General features: G+C 41.3%; 1 protein-coding gene across 1 annotated transcript in view; it reads right to left on the bottom strand.

Annotated features, from left to right (window-relative positions):
* The window catches only part of LOC106604622 (protocadherin Fat 4), a 98,447-nt gene that overhangs the window by 38,080 nt on the left and 35,813 nt on the right, over positions 1-24,554 (bottom strand). Inside the window, exon 2 of the mRNA XM_014199440.2 lies at positions 3,081-3,212. Coding sequence (XP_014054915.2) covers positions 3,081-3,212 — 132 coding nt within the window. The remainder of the gene's footprint in view (positions 1-3,080; positions 3,213-24,554) is intronic.

Here is a 24,554-nt window from a genome sequence, read left to right as displayed (position 1 = left end):
TGACGCAATAAAATAAAGTTGATGTATCTCCCATTTAGTAAGTAGTAATAGTTTATTGCTAGTTTACCAAGGACAAAAACCTCATCATTGTGAGTTACCCCCATTGCAATTCCAGAGAGCCCATTCTCATTCCCAGACCTACAGAGTGGTACATTTCTTTGTGAGAGGTCAGATTGAGGCTGTGTTCATCTAACAGGCCCCTGTCATCAATCGGAATGCTTGATCTGGGATTCCCATCAGCCACCTGGGCTGTAAACTGGAACCAGACACCCTTCGTCTGCTAATTAATTATCTGATAGGGTTCAAAATGAGAGAGGAGGAGAGGGAACAAGAGGGGGAGTGGAGGGGAGAGGAGTAGGGGGACCAAAAGGAGAGAGGAGGAGAGGAGTAGCGGGTCCAACGTCTCCCCCTGACACTGACCATTCCCCTGACCTTCCCTTGTAAAAAGACTGACTAGTTTACAGCCGTTCCAAGGCACAGAGGGAAGAAAGAGGGGGGTGGGGGGAGCAACCAATTAAAGAGCAGGATTCCGGGCCAGACTTGGGCATAAGGAAACTCATTTAGCAGATGAGTTGCAGCAGCAGCTCGGGGTGAGGAGAGAGACTCCTAGAGCTGTCGAGAAGCGGCCTTGTCCTGAAACAAAACTAGGCCGTGTGAGCCAATCACAAGACAGGTGTTAAAAGTCCAATCACAGCAACGTGTTGAGAGGTGATGTGGTCTAATGCTTCTATTTACAATCCATCAATCTAAACTGATACAGTCATTTAAGAACTAGATTTGTAGGTGATGCACAGTACCAAAAGAAGGATCTTTGAAAGTTATCTTCCCCTCTAGGACTGTTGACTGTGTATTTACATGTGGGGTACATCATACAAGGCTTTAGTAACTGTCTTGTAGGAACTCACTTCAGTCACGCTCATTTGTATTTTCAGCAGTCTTTTTGGCTGTTACGTTGTTGTTTTGCTTCTTTAGCACCCATTGTTCAAGATACTTTTCCTAGTTAGGCTTGCTTTTGGTACCTGCATATTTTCCACTCTGTGTCAGAATGCTAATAAAACGAGAATGTTCTCTCCAAAAAGACAAAAAGTGCAGCTTTTTTTATATTCTTTCAAATAATCAGGTGAGAACCATTTTCTCCAAAAGAGGCCTTCATTACAGGAGAGAGCAAAGCTTTATTCTTTTTCTTTTCCAAACTGAATGCAACCGTTCCCTTCGTTTCGGGAGTAGCGAAAAACGGATGCATAGAAACAGCATTTTAATATGCTCACACATGACTCCCACATGCAGCACTGTTCAATTGGATGGGATCATTATGATGTCTGAATTCAGCCAGTTAGCTGGCCAACAGCTTGCCACGCCTGGTTACGGCTCCGTGGATCACATGGGGATTTCTGAACAGGGCCTGAATGCATTCCATACACTTAGTGCCAGCGCAACTTGCGCTTCCTGCGTTAGGATGTGGGCAGAAATTGGCCGACTTTATCTGGAGTTCAGTTTAATGATCATATCTGAGTGCAACTACTTTGTCCGAGGCTGCGTCCCAATACTCTAAACAAGTGCCTTTTCCAACTATAATTTCCTTCATGACCCATACTAGGTAAAATGACTGGATAGGTTTCATCATATTGCTTTCCCCTTTCAGGTACTTTTGGATCAGTGGTCATGAAAGAGAGGAGGCAAGGGAAGGCAGCTATTCGATACTACTGGAACACAGCTCAAGTCTTTCTTCCCTTTGATTTTGACTATGAGGAAAAAGTGATAAAGAAAATAACGGAAACCGTCCAAGTCCATTTCATTTAAAATCCTTCAAGATCAGAGCTCCGAGTTCAAGTTCACTTGAGTCCAAGAGAAGTTACTCAAATGTCCTTACAACGCCCTATTAGTCAAAATATTGACCTGACTCCAGGGTTTACAGTCAATGTTCTATTCCGAATACAATGACCATTCCAGAAATGGACTGTGCATGATTTTTCTCACATTCTAACTGGCGAGGTTGGTGAGGTAACAGCTGTGTAATAAAAATGTGTGGCCTCATAAGTTAACGTTAAGTATGAGTGCATATTCTCTCACACACTAAACCCTCCTCACAATGGCCCCAGTTCTTTCCATTCAGCTCCCCTGTCTCATTGGCAGGGCCAAGGAACCGCAGGCCTTGGAGATCCTGGGAGGACCTGATTTTCGTTCAGTGCTGGATTTTATGTCCACATCCTGCCTAAGCTGCGAAAGATGGAGCCTTTTTCTAATCAAGGGCGAAGCCAGTGATGTAATGTGAACTACAGAGGCCCGCAGAGGGACAATCTGCCCGGCGCGAGGAGCCAATCGTTAGCTGCTCTCCTCAGGGCTCGGTGACACCCGTGGCTCCTAGCCATCTCAGGTAACATCAAAACACGTGATCGCTGGGGACCGTGTGTGTCTGTGTGCGTGAGCAAGAAAAAGTGCTGTAATTTCTCCAACTACAAGTTGTGGTCACTGGTGTACCAGACAACCCCGCAGCCCCCTCAAGGATTGAGGGTGCACGAGCACTGGAGGCCCATCATCGATTGTCAATTTTTTTTTACTTAATAAATAATTTTGACAGTAACCCTGCAAAAAGTCATTCATAAAACTTTTTCATTTCCATATGTACTAGGACGCTAAGTGTTTGTTTCTCGGGCTTCAGGAATGTGACTGATCAAACTGCGTTACGCCAGTGGCTGTGGTCGGATACTTGGTGAAATAATTTCAGAGCGCATTAATTGGACGGAATTCTTATTTAATTTTTGGGATATTGGAAACTACGTTTCTACCTGCAGCCACTTTAAGAAATCCCCTAACAGAGGCTCACATCTGCTCATTTCCAGATAAGAGCAATAGAATGTATTTAGGAGGTTGAGCACTTTAGATTTAAGTACGGCACCAAATCTAGTCAAGATGTACATTTTGATGGTAACACAGAGATAACGTTTGCTTTTTGTAATGGCTGCCTTTTGGCTGATCCTTCCCTCTAGCATAGGGGACGGGGGAGTTATCTGCCAGAGTTTCATTCAAATAGGCATCCGCACAGACAGAATATAGAAAAGGCCAATCCTGGGAGACTTTACCTCATCTGCATCTGTGGCTGTTAGCTGCATTATCTTGAAGCCATCACTGATGTTCTCTTCGATGGTCACGTCAAGAAGATCGTTCGGGAAAACAGGTGGGTTGTCGTTGACGTCCTGGAGCGTAATTTCCACCTGGAGAGAAAGAAAAAACACCACCATTTCCATGAAAACAGTGCCAAACAATGCCTGCTATAGCCGTTAGGTTCACTGTGAAACGTCCTGCTCGCATTTCTGACAGATATGCGCCCAGCAGGGACAAGTGATCATTCTTCCACTCTTCATAAAACTGCAGCGGGCTGGGGAGAGGAGAGTTACTGAAATGTCAAGTGTTTCATATTCACATTCTGAATAGTCTTATTTTAATGTCAAGTGTAGAGATCAATGGTAGTTTGATGCCAAATGTAGAGTGTAGTTATCAATGCATTAGACTGGGACAGTTCCACTCATACTCCACAATCCAATCTCATCCCCTAACCCAAATATGCATTTCAATGCCAGTAAACAGTGTTCACTTTGAATCATAACAGACATTTCCGTTTGCATTCTTTGTTTATTGCTTCTATAAATATGGAAAAGTCGGGTTTGAATTCTCCAGCGTTGCCATCTCCATTAATGTTGACAGTGATTATGGTAATTATTTGCATCTCTATGCAGTCTTACTCAGTCCTCCAGTTGAATCTGGCACTGAGCGGGTTGATGTGTGTTGCTGAGGCGCAATAGGCCCCAAAAACAATATATATATACACCTTTTGGATCATGTGTATATTGATATTGTGCTGCTAGATATTACTGCTTTGTTGGAGCTAGAATCAGAAGGATTTAGATATTACTGCACTTTTGGAGCTATAAACATAAGGATTTAAATATAACTGCACTTTTGGAGCTAGAAACATAATCCTTTAGATATTACTGCACTGCTGGAGCAAGAAACATAATCCTTTAGATATTACAGCACTGTTGGAGTTATACACATAAGGATTTAGATATTACAGCACTGTTGGAGCTAGAAAGATAATCATTGAGATATTACAGCACTGTTGGAGCTAGAAACATAATCATTGAGATATTACAGCACTGTTGGAGCTAGAAACATAATCATTGAGATATTACAGCACTGTTGGAGCTAGAAACATAATCATTGAGATATTACAGCACTGTTGGAGTTAGAGACATAAGGATTTAGATATTACTGCAATGTTGGAGCTAGGAACATTATAATATCGCTGCACCTGCGATAACATCTGCAAATCTGTGTACGCGATAGGCCTGTCCCAACAAAAAATAATCTTGGTCGACCGAGAGTCGTGTGTTCTTTCGACGAATCGATTGGTCGAAATTTTAAAACATGCATTTTTCCATATATAGACACACCCTATGTTTGAATAAAAGCAACTATATGTAGGCTACTGAGCTTGTCTGATGCTTTAAGCATTGCGATTAAAAATGAAGACAAATTACTAAAGAGGGAGCCAGAGATCAATATAGTCTAGCCAGAATAAAAAAAATCTGTTCCCAACCCTCCTCCTCCCGCTGCCCGCTGCTGCTGGCCTTCATAGATTCTGCCATTAAACTCCTGACGTTGCCGATAATAGGCTACACCAGCAGTCGACAACCTTTTCCATTTGGAGTGCCAAGTTATCATACCATTTCTACTGATCTGCGAGCCAGTTATGATTTTCATATGCATATTTTTGTGGAACAGTTTCATTTAATTTATGTCTTCATATCTGAAAATAATTTAGAATAGTCTTCATATGTGACCCAATTCAGGAAACTAGGCGTATGTCGCAAATCACGACTTCACAGGAGCGCCTTTTGAACGTAAAAAATATATTTTTCATCAAAATGCGTTTTTTTGGCAGAAATGCCTTCTCGAACATGTGAACTTTCATGTGCCTTAACCTCTTGGCGTTCCCCTAGGATAGGGGGCGCTAAAGCGATTTTTGAAAAAAAATTGTGCCCATTTTAAACGGCCTCCTACTCAATCTCAGAAGCTAGAATATGCATATAATTAATACTTGTGGATAGAAACCACCCTAAAGTTTCTAAAACTGTTTGAATGGTGTCTGTGAGTATAACAGAACTCATATGGCAGTCAAAACCCCGAGACAGATCTAAACAGGAAGTGGAATTCTGAATTGCGAACTCAACTTCATCACGTTGCCTATTAATCACACCGTGAGCTATGGTTCATTGAGCACTTCCTATTGCTTCCACTAGATGTCCCCAGTCTTTACAAAGTGATTTGAGACTCCTACTGTGAAAACTGAATGAATGAGACGCTGTGGAACGTGGTCACACGGAGAGGGCCATCACCATTATGACGCCGGCGCCCCTGGTTACCCTCCCCTTTCGAAACGTTTTGAAACACAATGCAATCGTCCCCCTCGAATCTTATTGGCTCTCTTGTTGAAAAACGCCCTGAAGATTTATGTTATACAACGTTTGACATGTTTGAACGAACCTAAATGGGAAAAAATGCTTTTTGTCGAAATGGCTGTCCCGTGGCCGACGGAGGATTTGGATCAGCCTTCAGACGCGCTAACAAGAACAAGCTAATGGAACATAATGGATGAACTTTTTCGAACGAAAATACATTTGTTGTGGACCTGGGATTCCTGGAAGTGCTTTCTGATGAAGACAACCAAAGGTAAGGGATTATTGACAATAGTATACAAGACTAGATGTGATATGCGATTGTTCCAAGATGGCGATGACCTGTAACGTTAGCCTATTTTTCAGAGTATCGCATCCCCTTTCATCGCAAAGTATGATTACCCAGTAAAGTTAATTTTAAATCTGGCATTACAGGTGCTTTCAAGAGATATTAATCTATAAATCTTAGAATGACAATATTACATTTTAAAAATGTTTTCGAATAGTAATTTAGTAAATTGTAGCTCTGTTTCATCGGATGCATTTGAGGGAAAATAGTTAGTCAACGTTACGCACCGATGTAAAATGCTGTTTTTATATATAAATATGAACTTTATCGAACAAAAGAATGCATGTATTGTGTAACATGATGTCCTAGGTGTGTCATCTGATGAAGATTGTCAAAGGTTAGTGCTGCATTTAGCTGTTTTTTGGTTATTTGTGATGCATGTGGTTGGTCGGAAAATGGCTATGTGGCTACTTTTACGATATACTCCTCTAACATAATCTAATGTTTTGCTTTTGCTGTAAAGCCTTTTTGAAATCGGACAACGTGGTTGGATTCAGGAGAGGTGTATCTATAAAACAATATAATTTGAATTTTTTTATTTTTTAATTATTAAATTTTGTTATGCTAATGGCGATATGATTTTTCGCTGGATGCCGCACAGGGGTTAATATCAAACGTGTATGTCATCTGTAAATACAAATTAAATTGTTAAATTACGAGCCTAGTTGGTTTAGCCAAAGAAAAAGTCAGCAACCTTCCCGCTAGCCATGATTGGCTGCGATAATGATTGGGCTGGACATGCCGAGAGATGAGTTTGGATTGGTCTGCGGTGTTGCATCTTGTGTCTATAAAATAAGCTGCTCGTAATGCGTAAATAATCCTTCCTACTGCAGTTTTCTCGAAAGATATTATGTTAGCCATGGACAATTGCAAATATGTTGCTACTGCTCTCAATAACATTGCTTCCCTGAATTTATAAGGCGCTATCGACAAAGGTCAGTGGGAAAAAGTTGTGATGGACTACTTTATGGATGACGATCATGCCATGCAATGCTGACTCTCTCATTTTATAACATGTTTTGAAAGCAGTGAAACACAACGGGCCAAACAAGCTGTGCAAACTAAACGGAAACAACACAGGATGTCTTATAAAAGCGGTTGCAGTCTGCCGTGAAGCTTTCATCCATGTATACAGGTAAGAATCTAGCTACAGATTCAGATATTATGCGTTTCTAATTTTGCCAGAAAGTTGTTTCATTGCAAACTAAAGCATGCTGTTAGCAAGCCAGCTGAAGTTTGATGGCTGGCTTGCTAACTAACAACGAACCTAACGTTATTTGGTTAACTTTAGTTTGCTACGACAATCGGTTTGTATTGTTAGTAACGTTACTCTATGGATTGGGATTATAGTTCATTTTTTAGCTAGCTAGCTAACGTTAACGTGACATGTCTAAACAAAAGATCCCAAGTTAAAGCTTGCTGTTTGCTAGCTAACGTTAGCTGAGGTTAGGTGGCTGGCTTGCTAGCTAACATTAACTTATGTGTATGAAGTGTGTGTAACGTTAGTGATGTTTTCTCAGAATGCCATTTCGCATTGCTAGTTATAGCCTAATGTTAGCTGGCTAATATTGAACTTATTGGTTAACTTCAGCTAGCTATGACAATTGCTTTGTATTGCTAGTTAAAGCTTGCTATTAGCTAGCCAGCTGACGTTAGATGGCTGGCTAGCTACAGTAGCTAACAATACCTGTATGAACTGTGTGTAGTGATGTTCTCAATGCCATTCCGCATCTATTGTATAATAAATCTAAAATATTTGTGTGGAATTTGTCTTTCAGCATTAATCAGTAGAACACGCCTGACTAATCCACCAGTCATACAGTCATCAAAAAGAGAGCTGGCCCTAGCAAGCAAAGGCAGCAGCGCAGTCATTAACAACATGCACCATTTCTTCACCAACTATGGAGTTGGGAAAACACGTGTGGACCTGAATTGTGATAACTGCAGTGGCCAAAACAAGAACAAGTTTGTGCTCTGGTATTGTGCCTGGTGGACCATGCACAAGCTCCACCACAATCTGGACCTTCACTTCCACAGGCCACACCAAGTTTGCCACTGACTTGTGCTTCAGCCTCATCAAGCAGTGCTTCAGACAGACCAGAGTGAACACTGTCTGAGATTGCTGGTGTTGTGAAGAACAGCACTGTGACAGGGGTCAACATCCCAGAGCTGGTTGGACTGGAGGATGGTACGGTGCTGCTGGAAAGCTATGGCTGACAACAACACCTGACTCCGTACTTCAGGCCGCTGCCACAGATCAAGCAGTACCAGCACTTCAGGTAAAAATTATTATTATTATTTGTATGAGGTTATTCTTATCTAAACTTGGGAGGTGAATTGATGTTGTGCAGGGTTGTAATGTTTTCAGAGTTTTTTGTTATTCCCTGTTTTACAGCTTTGATGCTCTGGAGCCTGGTGTTGTCTCCAAGGAGCGTTCGGACTGTCAGGACCAGGTTTCAGCTGCTGCGCAATGCTGACATCCTTCCTCCCATAGATGGTTTGCCTGTAAAAGCACCATCTGGACTGGACACAGCTAGACAACATCATTTTGACAAGATCAGGGAGTTTTGCGACAAAGAGGCTATGGACATCACACGCCCTGCACCAAAGTCAAGGGCAGGACAGAAACAGGCTCTCTGAATATAGATTCCTTTGTTCATGCTTGGTTTGGACGGTCCAGTCATCAGCACAATCTGCAGTGCCTCTATTCACATGACTCTCTCCTAACACATACGTTGCTGCTATTTTTTTGTGTTATCCTGCTGCTCAGCCACTTTACCCCTGATTGTATGTACAGTTGAAGTCGGAAGTTTACATACACTTTTGTTGGAGTCATTAAAACTCGTTTTTCAACCACTCCACAAATGTCTTGTTAAACAAACTATAATCTTGGCAAGTCGGTTAGGACATCTACTTTGTGCATGACACAAGTCATTTTTCAAACAATTGTTTACAGACAGATTATTTCACTTATAATTCACTGTATCACAATTCCAGTGGGTCAGAAGTTTACATACACTAATTTGACTGTGCCTTTAAACAGCCTTGAAAATTCCTGAAAATTATGTGATGGATTTAGAAGCTTCTGATAGGCTAATTGACATCATTTGAGTCAATTGGAGGTGTACCTGTGGATGTATTTCAAGGCCTACCTCAGTGCCTCTTTGCTTGACATCATGGGAAAATCAAAAGAAATCAGCCAAGTCTGGTTCATCCTTGGGAACAACTTCCAAATGCCTGAATGTACCACATTCATCTGTACAAACAATAGTACGCAAGTATAAACACCATAGGACCACCCAGCCGTCATACCGCTCAGGAAGGAGACGCATTCTGTCTCCTAGAGATGAACGTACTTTGGTGCGAAAAGTGCAAATCGATCCCAGAACAACAGCAAAGGACCTTGTGAAGATGTTGGAGGAAACAGGTACAAAAGTATCTATATCCACAGTAAAACCAGTCCTATATCGACATAACCTGAAAGACCGCTCGGCAAGGAAGAAGCCACTACTCCAAAACCGACATAAAAAAGCCAGACTACGGTTTGCAACTGCACATGGGGACAAATCTTGTACTTTTTGGAGATATGTCCTCTGGTCTGATTAAACAAAAATAGAACTGTTTGGTCATAATGACCATCGTTATGTTAGGAGGAAAAAGGGGGAGGCTTGCAAGCCGAAGAACACCATCCCAACCGCAACATCATGTTGTGGGGGTGATTTGCTGCAGGAGGGACTGGTGCACTTCACAAAATAGATGGCATCATAAGGATGGAAAATTATTAGGATATATTGAAGCAACATCTCAAGACATGAGTCAGGAAGTTAAAGCTTGGTCGCAAATGGGTCTTCCAAATGGACAATGACCCCAAGCATACTTCCAACTTGTGGTAAAATGGCTTAAGGACAAGAAAGTCAAGGTATTGAAGTGGTCATCACAAAGCCCTGACCTCAATCCTTTAGGAAATTTGTGAGCAGAACTGAAAAAGCGTGTGCGAGCAAGGAGGCCTACAAACCTGACTCAGTTACACCAGCTCTGTCAGGAGGAACGGGCCAAAATTCACCCAACTTATTGTGGGAAGCTTGTGGAAGAATACCCGAAACGTTTGACCGAAGTTAAACAATTTAAAGGCAATGCTACCAAATACTAATTGAGTGTATGTAAACTTCTGACCCACTGAGAATGTGATGAAAGAAATAAAAGGTGAAATAAATCACTCTCTCTACTATTATTCTGACATTTCACATTCTTAAAATAAAGTGGTGATCCTAACTGACCTAAGACAGAGAATTTTTACTAGGATTAAATGTCAGTAATTGTGAAAAACTGAGTTTAAATGTATTTGGCTAAGGTGTATGTAAACCTCCGACTTCAACTGCAGATGTGTACCTCACTCAGGTTTCAACTCAGGTTGCATGGCCTTAACTTATGTATGGAATACTATGTGATAAGTGCGTGTGTAACAGTATATAAAGTTTGCTAATGTGCTGGTGTGAAGGCATTTGGGCAGTGGTGAAAAGTACTTAAGTAAAAATACTTTAAAGTACTACTACTTAAGTTGTTTTATGTGGTACATTACTTTACAATATATATTTTTGGCAACTTTTACTTCACTACATTTGTAAAGAAAATAATGTACTTTTTACTCCATATGTTTTCCTTGACACCCTAAAGTACTTGTTACATTTTGACAGGAAAATTGTCCAATTCAAACACTTATCAAGAGAACTTCCCTGGTCATCCATACTACCTCTGATCTGGCAGACTCACTAAATACAAATGCTTTGTTTGTTAATTATGTCTGAGTGTTGGAGTGTGACCCTGGCTATCTGACAATAAAAAATAATACAATTGTGCCGTCTGGTTTGCTTAATATAAGGAAGTTGAAATGGTTAATATTTTTACTTTTGATACTTAAGTACATTGTGCCCCTGGCTATCCGTCAAATTATTATACTTTTTAATATACAATTATAAATACAGTTTAATATAAGGAACTTGAAATTATTTATACTTGTAGTCAAGAATGACAATGTAGTACTTTTTCCACCACTGGATGTGGCTGGGGGTTATCCCATTTCTTTCACATGACCCATCAATTTAGACAAGTGTATCTGGGTAAGCGTCATCTATTTTTATCTGGACACTTTCTGTTTACCTGGAATTTTTCCTTATTGTAGGCTACTACCACTTTTAGCCTTTAGCACATGACCTCATGTGAATCCTTAAAGAGATAGGTGGGGCTAAAGCTTAAGAGGGTGTGAACAATGCTGAATGGGTGTAGACAAAGTAGAGGTCTCCAGTAGGTACCAAAACAGTCAAAGGCCCTTTTCTCAAAAGTGTGTTTACAAATGTATCAACTTTCAAAGCATAATTACTTTCCCATTGTTCCTCGAAAATGCCATTAAGATATACCATTTTGTAGCTCTGAGTCTCTATTTTTATCCAATGTAAAAAACAGAAATTCAAATTTTGAGTCACATATTTCAAAATCAATGTCATGTGGTTAATCAAAATTATATGTAAATGAAAATTATACAAATCTAAAAGTAACTTCTATTGCCATTGCCAATATGTAAAAAATAGCCTACATAAAGCCAACAAATAAAAACATTGCAGCGTGCAGGTAAAAAATATGATACAAATAAATATCCTATAAATCACATTGGCTCTGCATGGCCAGTCTGCAAGGAACTTGAAACATTGTATCAACTATTAACTTGGGTCAGGCCTGAAGCTTATGCTAGCAAACTTGCAACATTGTATAAAATATTCTGGGTCCTCAGAGTTTCCTGTGCCAGTGAGCTCTGGACAGACACACACAGCTGTAGGCTATTTGCACAAGGGATAAGAAGTAATCAGGCAGGCCTTTTCTTATGACATTTCCACCAGATCAGAGCATGACATTTTTTCCCCTTTCATGCTGAGTGGTTATCGAAAGGGAGAGAGCTGGAAAGATTTTTCAAATAGGCTACATTGAGGAACTATTATCATTATCAATGGATGTAAAAACAGACTTTGTTTATTTGTTTTTAGAGGCAAAGAAAACATTTCTTTGAGAAGATCCACAGTGACGGTGAGTTAAGACAATCATAAATAGTATCAGATCCCCAACTGGACACATTTAAAAGCCTACATTTGTGCAAAGGCCAGGTAGGCCTAGTTCTACACGTAATCAGGTGCATGTCCTTACTCAAGATTGACAGGAGCGCTCCAAACAAAAGACAATGAATAAATTGAAAATGGAATGAAATAAACCAAAACTTCTTCCTCACAAGTGTAGCCTAGGTTGTGCGCTCTGCAAACAATGTGTCCATTCCTACAATAACAACGGTAAGACAGTAATAATAATATATTGAATGCATTAACAGAAATGATCGTCACCAAACAAACATTGTGGATTATAAATGATTAACCGTAAATGTATAACTGGTGATACTGGTGTGCCATTCCCGTGGCCTCCGCAATGGATTAGTCCACTCCGACAGGCATGAGTCAAACAGGTGTCTTGTGTGCCATACATTTTTTATATATATATTTGCCACTGGTTGCCCCAAAAAATCTTGGTTGACCAACAAACAGCCTATCGACCAAACAATCGTCCAGTCGAATAAATGGGGCCAGCCTTAGTACGCGACCAATAAACTTTGCATCACGTCCACCAACAGAAGTTTCCCCCACAGGCATTTACTATGCAGACAGTTGGCTTCAAGGCCGCAGGACCACCAAGAGGGGGAAGATACAGGAGTCTATTCATGCCTGCCATTGACAGGAAAAACAGACCTCACGTGCTCCTGCAAATCCACTCTAAAACAAGCCGCATGCAGGATCTATGAGCAAACGCCACCATCCAGACCCTTTTCAAGAGCTGCAGCCCATTACAGATGACCCAGTTTGAAAAGCTTTAAGACGCCTGGACAGAGATGGGCTTAACATACATCAATTGAATTGAGAGACTTCTCATTGATGACTTGAGCACTATCATTGCTTTGCTATAACTATTTTCATTCACACATTCCAAAGCCAGATGAAAATTGGATTTGTAAGTCTGAATGTTTACTAACGCTGTCCAAAACCAAGAGCAGTCTTGAAAAGACTATGATTACAACGTGTCTCCACGCTGACCGCTTATTAATCTGATTCTGAATCAGAGGTTTGGACTGTTCAGTGGTCTCTGTCTGGGATGAGGATGTGGTGGATCTGACCTTGGGTCCAAATAATTGGACTTAACGCTGGGCCTCGCCGGCCATCCCGGCCGGGGCGCCATTTACCAGGTAAAAACAAGACGGGAGACGACATCACTTGCAGAGCCGAGGGACTCGGCAAAGTCAACAAACAATGCATATTTATCTTCCGACCCATGTCCTCTTGATGTGTAAAAAATGCAAGGTCCAGTTCAGAGGAGTGAACTAATTAGAGAAGCAGTGCGGTTATGAGAAATAATTATAGTTTACATTACCCAAGCTCCCCTGGGGGAGAGATATCAAAGAGGCTTTGGTGAAAAATTCATCGGAGGAAGATGAAGCGAGGTCTGGAGGGAGGAAGGAGTTGTTTCGTTCCCCTGCTCAAACCTGTCACTCAGGCACAGATGCCCCGGTGTGGTGCAGGTGAAACACATAGTTTACAGGGGAAAAGATTGTGTTTCAGGCCACTACTATTTCGAGTTGCAGCTGCTAACTGGCTACTATGCTCCATTATTTATGCCTGCCATGAATGTTTCACAGGCCGAGCCACTCCTGAATGCTGTCGATTATGATACCTTAAGTGGCCGAGGACTATTTGCCAGGGTCTACGCCCGTCTAAGCCTGCAACTTGGAGAGAGGATTTCTTATCCAACAGGAATTGTTCACACAGTCTAGTCGGTCAAATCGATAAATCAAGGGCACATATTTCTTAACACAGTAAGGAGGATTCCTATTCTTCTAGATGATTCATAAAATCCTCCATGTACCATTCCATTCAACCTTCTGGCCAAACCTTGCAGCCCTTTGCCAATTATAAGAGAAGTATTGCACACACTTCATCCATTGAGCTACTAGGAACCTTGCGGGATTTAAACACTTCATAAGCTCAATTTGCAGTCTCAGCAAGCCATATCTTCAAGCAAAAAAAAAGGCGGAGACTGCAGACACTGAACACTCCAACGGTTTCACTCCCTCTCACTAACAGTAACAAAATGTACTGAAACAGCCACTCCATCGTAGTGCGCTTGAGCCGTGTGGTGCACGGTGAGGAGAAACATAGGACCTGGTTTCCATGGTATAGGCATCGCCTGCATCCCAGAGAGCACACTACATTTCCCTTCTTACCATCCTCATATTGTAAAAGGTGGAAGCACTGGGAGTGATTCACACACACACTTTCCCCCCATGTCTCATACTTGCAGCCGTGCCAAGATGACTGCACAGAGATGGGGTGACGGGGTGGAAAGGGGTCATGGAGGAAAGACATGCAGTCTTTTGAATATTACCCCCTATAGTCAGTACACATATTTTGTGAGTTAGTGAGTCAGTCAGTTTTCTACCAGTGGAGGAGGCTGCTAATTAATTAACTCAATGCTGGTCTGCATTAAAGATGAGTAATAAGTGACCCATCAGTTACTCCTACTCATTACTGTGATCGCAAAGACTCCACCCGAAAAGAGCAAAATAAACATCAGCAAAGTAACGTCTCTCTTTCTAACACTATAACCTCTGATACAACATGTTGGAAAGCCAAGTCCGGTTCAATTGATCATAAAAACTGACAGGGGAAAGGGGTGCGTCTCGTGTAGAGAATAATCCTTTCAAAATGATTACAGGTCTCATTAGACATTGTTGACGGCTTGAGGTGATAGTTCTTGGAGGTATCGACTTCCAGCACATTATTTTTTTGGCCTTTTGAAAATTGAATAATTCCATTCTTCATAACCAAAAAATGATTTTGTAGCAGTAGTGTACTTGGAAGTAATGTGCCGAAAACCTGGATCACCAGGGCTATTTCACTGTAACACTTCATCATAGCACAAGGCCAAAATCATGAGCAGTTAAAAGAAATTACTCAGACGTTGGCTTTGAATAAAATAAAGGGTACAAAGAATGTTTTGTATCGCCAGAAAATGAACTCGATACTAAAACCTTTAAAACGTGTTGATTCTATAAAAAAATATTAGAAAAAAATGTTGGCGGAGGCCGAATGCACTATTTGTTTTCGGTGAAATTACGTTCATCTGCTGTTATGTTTGGCCAATAATTCAATAGGGCCTTGAGGTAGCTGGAGTATGGACAGAGAGCATGTTGGGAAAGAGAGGAAATGGAGCCATCACTGGAGCATCTCACATTCACTTCTGACTTCCAAGCACTAAGGACTGGATGCAATCCGCTCGCGACGAAGATCACAGTTTTTGCGTGGTTGAAATGTAAAGGGCATTTTCGATTTACCGTGAATGCAGGTAATGCTAATATTTCGGCGCTATGGATTGAATCCACCTTCTAACTCCCCATTACTAAGGTCAGCCAAGACACTTATAAAAAATGAACATCTTGTATCATAGCACCTCTCCTCTTTCTAGAGATCTAATTTAACTGTACTGTAAGAATATTAATATGTATATATGAATAGTGTGTAAATAGTATTTTTGTTGTCTCTTGGTGTCTTCCTAATATAACTGCATATATTATTTTCAAAGTAATGTAATTTTAAATGTAATGCAATAACTCTTATTTAATTTTTTATTTTCAATTTAATATGTTATGTTGTTCTTGTCTATAACTGTTCTGTACTTCGTCATGTATTTGTACGTTTTATGTGGACCCCAGGAAGAGTAGCTGCTGCATGTGCAGTAGCTAATGGGGATCCTAATAAACTAAACTTGAAGGAATAAAGACAGTCATTTCATACAATGAACACACCTTCCATGGTTCTAAGCAACCCTATGCGTTAGTGAGATCATACCCTTCCATGAGATTCAGTAGTATTTAAGAGGCACTGTATTGTTTGAAGGGCTCTGTCATCTTCCTGACTCTGGGAATGGATGGCCGACCCTCTAGAAAACCCCAGGCCCGGTGTCTGTGTTTGCATTGCTTAATCTGAAAAGCGTATGTCATGGTCCATGCACGTCTGATGAATGCCCTGCTATAGCTCAGAGAATGTAAAGGCAGACTGGGGTGATACAACGGCACATTCAACATTATTTATTTCCTGTGGCTCCTGAGACTTGCAGACAAAGACCATCTTTATTTCACTTTATCTTCACTCTCTCTCCCCATCTCTCTCTCCCTCCATTTCTCCTTTACTCATTTAACTGTTTAGATATAACGTCAGCGATTTTTGGGCCCCAGATTTATGGCCATGGCGGCTTAGGGACCGGCGAGTTCCGTGGGTCAAGCACAACTCCAAGTGCCATTCCAGGCTTCGTTTTTAAGAGCAAAAGGAAACATAAGCAAATAATAAAGGTGACGGCTCAGGTATAAATTATCTTATCCTCCTGCTTTTTACACATACGCAATCACGACTGGCTTGATTTGTCAAACAAAAGCCCCCGCCACGATCAATCTTCCTGACCGCAGCCGGCAGCGTGTGCTCCAGAGATGGGAATTGGACTGTGCCAGGACTGGGAATGTACACGGGAAAAGCTAGACAAAGCTGGAACGCCGCCAGACCCCAACACACAGTGCTGGGGAGAAGTCAGAATACGGTCCTATCCCCCGAGCTTCCAAATCTTCTCCAGCCGGAAAAAATCCACGGAGAGAAAACTAAACAAAACAAGAGTGCCTGCAAACGATCACAAAGCACCTCGTTCTTATGTAACCAACGAGTGGTGGAGAGACAATGCCGGACAAGTGGCTTTAATAAAGAGGATCACCGTCCTCTCAGAGGAGCACTTCAGCAACTGTTAAAAGATAGTTTGTCTACAGTCGGCCCTCCAAACCCCCTGCAGCCTCTGCCAAGCAAGGTTCCGTCAATGTGTTTAGGAGGTATATATAATCCTAAACTAATAACCCATAGTCTTTTTGGACCGGAGTATTGTTTCATAGAGTTTCTGGGCTCGTTGTCCCCACATAAAGACTTGAAACAAATCATGATGAATTGTCGTTTTTAATGGTCCAAGGTCTTGCATTATCCAGAATGTGAATGCAGCGCTGCTATTTTTCTCCATAAACAGTCATATTTCTTCTATATTGTTGGTACCAGGGAGAGTTTAGTGGAAAGTTTAATTAGTAGTTGAACTATATCAGAGCTAACGAAACAGACGAGAGACAAAGTTTACCTCTCCTTGAGGCCCCAGCCCACTACAAAGCTATCCTCAAAAAACCACCATAGCCTACAAACTACATATCCCAACGATAAAAGGTTAGAGAAATTTAAGAACATCAAAACATGCGCACCTTATTTCTCCCCAAGAGAGAACGATAAGGTAAAAAACTAAAACAGGATTTGCAAAAATTCTGCTTTGAAGTTTACAAAAACACATTTTTCGCAGTCGTTCTTAGGCTCCTGACAAAATGGAAATTGACTTATGGGAGAACAACTCCATCTCCATCTTGGAGCTACGGGCCCTGCGTGAGCCTATGGCCTTAGAACTACACTTTATTCACTATCACCATCCACTATCGCATTCAAACCACATTGAGCATGCAGGAAAGAAATAAAACACCATGCTAATTGCGCATTAAAAAATTCTTTACAAAAAATTCAACTCATCCCATTTCCTACCACTGCCTGCTGTTAACCCTCGAAAACTGCTGAAGAAAAAATGACAGAGTACAGTACAATTGTCTTTCCCATTGCCAACTGATAGTGATTCAGAGTCATCATAAATACTGGAAAATAATACTGAGTGCCCCTGCATGCAGTTTCAAGTTCAACCCAGGGGATTTCAACAAGACAACTACTAAATCTAAGGGATACAGATACAAGGCATGTCTCTTTCAAGCCAAAGTCAGGCTCCAAGACTTCTGGAAGGAGAAGGCTTTAAAGACTATTCCGGCATCCATTTAATAGTCGCTGTCCGCAAGTGATTGATGCGTAAGATTTTCAGAAGCAGGGAGCAGAAAAGGCACTGGTGATATGCTCGTCTGGAGTTGTCCAAACTATGCATGGAAGACAGTCAAATCTGCAGAGGCTGCTCATTTATTTTCAGTGATGTACGTCACTCGGTTAAACTATTATGGAAGCTAAGAAATTGTCATTAAAAAGTGAGGGCCCTGATGTGGCTTCGAGGGCATCAGGGGAGGCAAGAGCTGACCACATGACTTCTCCCCAGTCCACTAACAGAATATGATTGGGAAGGTGAAAAATGAGGAGGGATTGGGTGGGGGAAGGAGGAAGGAGGAGGGATTGGGGTATGAGGAAGGATACTGAAGTCTTGTGTGCATTTTATTCTACAAGGGTGAATGGAGGGTGGTGTGTGTGTGTGTGTGTGTGTGTGTGTGTGTGTGTGTGTGTGTGTGTGTGTGTGTGTGTGTGTGTGTGTGCGCGCATGTTTGTGTGTGTACCCTCCGGCTCGTGCGTGACTGTGTGACTGTATGTATGTATGTATGTATGTATGTATGTATGTATGTATGTATGTATGTATGTATGTATGTATGTATGTATGTATGTATGTATGTATGTATGTATGTATGTATGTATGTATGTATGTATGTATGTATGCGTGTGTGTGTGTGTGGAGTGATTAAATCTAAAACAGGACAAACTCTGTGTGAGAACAGCTCTGGGCACCCCATGCAGCCTCTGTTTATGTGAAAACCCCGAAAACAGTAACAATGGGAAGAGTGAACAGAGAAAGACAGCGAGAGGGAGGAGTGAGGGGAAAAAGAGAGAGGGGGAGAGAGAAAGAGAGCCCAGCGGTCGGTACCTAATCAGGAATGGTTGTGCATGGCGGTGACTCTCCAAGCTCCCTGACTGTTTAACAGCCTTAGAGGGAACTCGGAAGGAGCAGACATGCTCTGGCCAACAGTCGCTCCAGGATCGCCGCAAGGACACAAACATGCAAATCGCAAACCACAATCACACTTTTATGTGTTTACTAGTCACCAACGGGTTGACGAGTTCACTTTTTTTCAGTCCCAGACAACAAATGATAATGTAGAAACATTTGTTGAAATGTAGTTCTGAGAGACTTGCTGCTAGCTTTTTAGTAAAGAAACTGAAGTACACAGCGTTCATCTATGACAGTATTATCATACACTACACTAGTATTGTACAGTAGTAATAAGACTAGAAGGACGGTTATTCATTTGAGTTGAAAATATTAGCCTAGCATATGTGCAATGACGTTTTAGATTTTATTAAGGACCCTTAGTCTACCACTGCAACTACTACTGAAGAGCTAGCTTGAGTTAAACACTGCTTCAATCATAAAATTACATTTGGTAATTCCTGATCCAAAGAATAAGCAAGTTTTTTTCTCCTTCGTAACCATGCAGCTATTTCTCATTTTGCGTCCCATACATCTGCGTCGGTCATTTAGGAACCTGACAGGAACCGTTTGGCAAGATGGTCTGATCCGAAGACATTTTGAGGGGCAAAAAAAAAAAGAACAAAAAAAATCGGAGAAATGTTGATGCATTTAACATGAGACAATTTTTTTTTTTTTTTAAAGAGTTCTGCCAAATAACTTGACAATAAGAGACAGTTTCCCCCTACAGAGGCCATTCATAGCAGCAGACTGTGGCTGGAGCTAGCCTGTCGTCTCCACTGAGCAGCCTGCTTTTCAACCACCCTCAAAAGCAGTTTCATGTTTAATGTTCACTCATGAAGACGGGCTCTCTCTGAATACCATCCATCGTAAATAACTCGTCATTTGTATGCACTTCAGCCACCGTCAATGCTAGCATGGGAAGCAATCGACTGGCTAAAGATGAGCTCTCGAATCACTGAGATCATTACTGGATTAAAACGTAAATGGCTCCACCATGTTGCCAGTGCATGTTAACTACTATCAAGGACTTTTATTATATATTTTCAATGTAAAATGTAAATCTTTGCTACTTCAAAAAAAATATTTAAAAAAAATGAAGTTTCTTTTATAAAGACATGATGCACATCTTCCACATACTGACACTTTCCATCCCTTCTAAGTAAGTTATTCTGAGTAACCTTAATTTGAAGCGTTCTCCTCTTGATTTACTGTCTGTAGCGTGAAGGGCTCACTGTCCCAATAGCATAAATGAATGATGTACATGGTGTCCTGTTGGAACCTCTCAAATGGATCATTATATTTACTGTCTCTTCAGCAAGAACAAACATGTTAGACTCAGTTGGTACCAGTTTCCAATCATTTTCAAACCAGAAAATGCTGTTTAAAAAGATAAATGTTGGATTATTTTAGTTAGTATTAGTTAGCACGTTTAGTTTGGCACATGCTGAATTGGTGACTAGAGCAGTAGGGTCTTCCCTTCGGGCCTGTCTGAGGAACAAAAAGGAAATGGATCAAAAAGATCCAGCTTCAGAGCCACCCTGTTTTTTCTCGTGGCGCGCTTGACTGCAGCCGAATGGCTTCAAAACAATCCGTCTCAATTCCCATTCAAGAAACGTATATAGACGATTAATTGTGAACTCATGAACCCACAGAACGAGCTTTGGGGTAGGAAGCCACTCATACGTTCCTACTGAGCTTTAGCTAGCTACCGCTCTCCTCCCTCTGTCTTTGCTATCATCCATAACACCTATGGGCTTTCTGGGGGTTTTGGGGTCACTTCACAGGGTCAGAAGAGCATTGGCATTGTGGGAGCTCCTGGATACTTGGGGGTCAGGACCCCAGTTTAGCAAAACACTGTCATTTGTTAGTTGACCTTTACTGCAAACCCTGACCTCTATTTTAAGTCCATTCCTCCATTCTCCAGTTGTCTAGAAGATGGAGGAAAGGAGAATGGGGGGACTGGCTCTGTTGTTCATTTGTATTGCTATTCACCAAAACCATCCCCCTTTTATTACACAAGTTGACAAACTGTACAAAATAAAAAGTTTGTGGTTTACAGAGAATTTGAGCATAAATACTCAAACAACATTCCAACTGTCTCTCTGGTGACTGTAGTGGGAGGGCTAATCCGGCACTGTAAATTAAGTCCGTCACAATAAATAAAGTTGTGTTTATTAATGAAGGAACTGTTTAGTCTGGCAACAAATACTGAAAGTCATTGACATAACAATGGCAGACAATGCTCCTTGGGATATGCAATCCAAGATACACAGAAAGCATAGGTACACGCCCACAAACTCACTACCAAATGGACCGTGGTCATTTACTTATTAATTCAACATCTACTCAACCTTTGTGACAGTACACACAAAAAATTACCAATTAATGTCTACCCCCAACCTTTGTGAGATACTGTATGTTTTCTCTCCAGTCTTAAGATGAGTCAAATAAAGCATTTGTCTTTAGAGGCTGGCAAAAGGCAGGGGTATTCCCCACATTATTTAATGTCAAAGAAACAATCAGGTATTTGAGATGCCGTGAGAAAACTCTAAATCAGAGATGGCTGCCATTCTGTTTATGTCACGTTACAACCATGACTGTACTGACATAAAAAGAATGAATACTTTTGCAACAAATAACACTATATTCTATCTATTTAACCCAAAGTTCTGGACACTAAGTTGCAAACACACTTTATTCATTCAACTAAACGCACACAAAAACATGTTTGGTTTAATCCGATCGTCTGGTCGATGTCAATCAGTGGAGGACAGAGGATTTAAGAAGGGCTGCGCTGGGGTAAAAGGGCTTACAATGTCACATATGATCTAGTCAAAGACAGGAGCAGCCACCACTTCCACCTCCCCCAGACCGCGGCACGCAAAGCCCGAAACCACCACTTGGCACTGGCCAGAGAGGAAGGGAGGGAGAGAGAGAGATAGGGGAGAGAGGCAGACAGAGGCAGAGAGAGAGAGAGGGAGAGAGGGGAGAGAGGCTGAAAGAGGCCCAGAGACACATTTCAATTGGGCCTCCTCCTCTTTAGTCTCCTAGCTTCCTTTCTCTTTCCTTCTCCACTCCTCTCCTCATTTCTCTTTCCTTCTCCCCTACGCTCCTCTCCTCCTTTCTCTTTCCCTCTTCTTCCCTCCCCCTTTCTCTTTCCCCCTTCTCTTCTCTCCTCCTTTCTCTTCTCCTCTTCTCCCCTCTAATTATTTCTTGTCCTTTCTACTTTTGTCTCCTCAAACCCTCTCTTCTACTTTCTACTTCTATTTGTCATTTCCTCTCAGCTGTCCCCCACTCTCCTTAAGGGTTCTCTCTTTCTTCTTACTCTTCCTCTCCCCCTTTCCCTTCTTTAGCCCTCTACTATTTTCCACTGTAGTTGATATCTTCTTTCATTTGGGATATCCATAGCACAAGTTTTATGACAGTGATGTTGGGCCTGGTTCTTTACACCTTGGTTTAACAATAGAACTGGCCACGCATCAAAATAACATTGAAGGTGATTAATGATGTCCGTTGACAAGAATTTAGCATAATTTAACGACAATATATTATTACGAAGGTTTTCATACTAAATTGACTCTTGAAAGTAATCTTATTTGACATTTTGCATTTCATATTTGATGCCTAAAATGTGTCTTTCTCTGAAAGCTTCTGTAGCTGTTGGCTCTTTGCAATACCTTGATACCAACTCATTAAACAGCATACTGTTCAATTAAATGGCAAGTTACTACAGTAATCCACTGAATGAAATCACTAATCCAGATTAATCCAATTCCATTCCCTGTCAGACAGACAGGGAATGGAATTGTCAAAAGCACTCGCTTTGAAAGCTGCGTACATCGGATACTTTTGGCAAAGGGTCAAACGAGTTCGTAGGAAATAGACACCACAACATGGATGGTCTTTTCACAGTGTGAGAGCACTGAGGTTTGTCATAATCCCATTCAACAATTGTTTGTTGGGGCATAAATGCATAGTGTGTGAAAAGTTCTGTGTGTAAAATTTGACTGTGTTCCTTCATGACTGAACATCTATTAGTGATACAACACGAAAATTGTTGGATTGATAGCTGTTGTCACCGACACTGCCAAACTGCGGTATCAGTTTCATAGACCAAGACCGCTGTGTCACTCTCTCTTAAACGCACATGAATGGACACACACGCACTCACACACAAACACCCTTACTAAGAGACACATGCTGACCTTAAACACACAATGCTGCCTTACATAAAAAACCTCTGTCTCAGTGAAAATAACGGGTTTATGTCATTTCTGTCGTTGGATGCAGCGTGAACATGGGACATCAGGAGAAGCTTACACCATGTTCTTTGGACGTGTGTGATTAAAATGTGGTAAATGCATCAAATACAGTTGAAGTCGGAAGTTTACATACACCTTAGCCAAATACATTTAAACTCAGTTTTTCACAATTCCTGACATTTAATCCTAGTAAAAATTCCCTGTCTTAGGTCAGTTAGGATCACCACTTAATATTAAGAATGTGAAATGTCAGAATAATAGTAGAGAATGATTTATTTCAGCTTTTATTTCTTTCATCACATTCCCAGTGGGTCAGAAGTTTACATACACTCAATTAGTATTTGGTAGCATTGCCTTTAAATTGTTTATAACTTGGGTCAAACGTTTCGGGTAGCCTTCCACAAGCTTCCCGCAATAAGTTGGGTGAATTTTGGCCCATTCCTCCAGGTTTGTAGGCCTCCTTGCTCACTCACGCTTTTTCAGTTCTGCCCACAAATGTCTTATAGGATTGAGGTCAGGGCTTTGTGATGGCCACTCCAATACCTTGACTTTGTTGTCCTTAAGCCATTTTGCCACAACTTTGGAGGTATGCTTGGGGTCATTGTCCATTTGGAAGACCCATTTGCGACCAAGCTTTAACTTCCTGACTGATGTCTTGAGATGTTGCTTCAATATATCCACATAATTTTCCTGCCTCATGATGCCATCTATTTTGTGAAGTGCACCAGTCCCTCCTGCAGCAAAGCACCCCCACAACATGACTCTGCCACCCCCATGCTTCACGGTTGGGATGGTGTTCTTCAGCTTGCAAGCATCCCCCTTTTTCCTCCTAACATAATGATGGTCATTATGGTCCAACAGTTCTATTTTTGTTTCATCAGACCAGAGGATATTTCTCCAAAAAGTACGATCTTTGTCCCCATGTGCAGTTGCAAACCGTAGTCTGGCTTTTTTATGGCGGTTTTGGAGCAGTGGCTTCTTCCTTGCTGAGCGGCCTTTCAGGTTATGTCGATATAGGACTCGTTTTACTGTGGACATAGATACTTTTGTACTTGTTTCCTCCAGCATCTTCAAAAGGTCCTTTGCTGTTGTTCTGGGATTGCTTTGCACTTTTCGCACCAAAGTACATTCATCTCTTGGAGACAGAACGCGTCTCCTTCCTGAGCGGTATGACGGCTGTGAGGTCCCATGGTGTTTTTACTTGCGTACTATTGTTTATACAGATGAACGTGGTACATTCAGGCATTTGGAAATTGCTCCCAAGGATGAACCAGACTTGTGGAGGTCTGCAATTTCTTTTCTGAGGTCTTGGCTGATTTCTTTTGATTTTCCCATGATGTCAAGCAAAGAGGCACTGAGTTTGAAGGTAGGCCTTGAAATACATCCACAGGTACACCTTCAATTGACTCAAATGATGTCAATTAGCCTATCAGAAGCTTCTAAAGCCATGACATAATTTTCTGGAATTTTCAAGGCTGTTTAAAGGCACAGTCAACTTAGTGTATGTAAACTTCTGACCCACTGGAATTGTGATACAGTGAATTATAAGTGAAATAATCTGTCTGTAAACAATTGTTGGAAACA

Source organism: Salmo salar, chromosome ssa05 (genome assembly GCF_905237065.1).
Source record: "Salmo salar chromosome ssa05, Ssal_v3.1, whole genome shotgun sequence".
In the NCBI taxonomy this organism is placed as follows: domain Eukaryota; kingdom Metazoa; phylum Chordata; class Actinopteri; order Salmoniformes; family Salmonidae; genus Salmo; species Salmo salar.
Note: the sequence above shows the minus strand (reverse complement) of the source record. Positions and strands in the feature narration are given on the sequence as shown.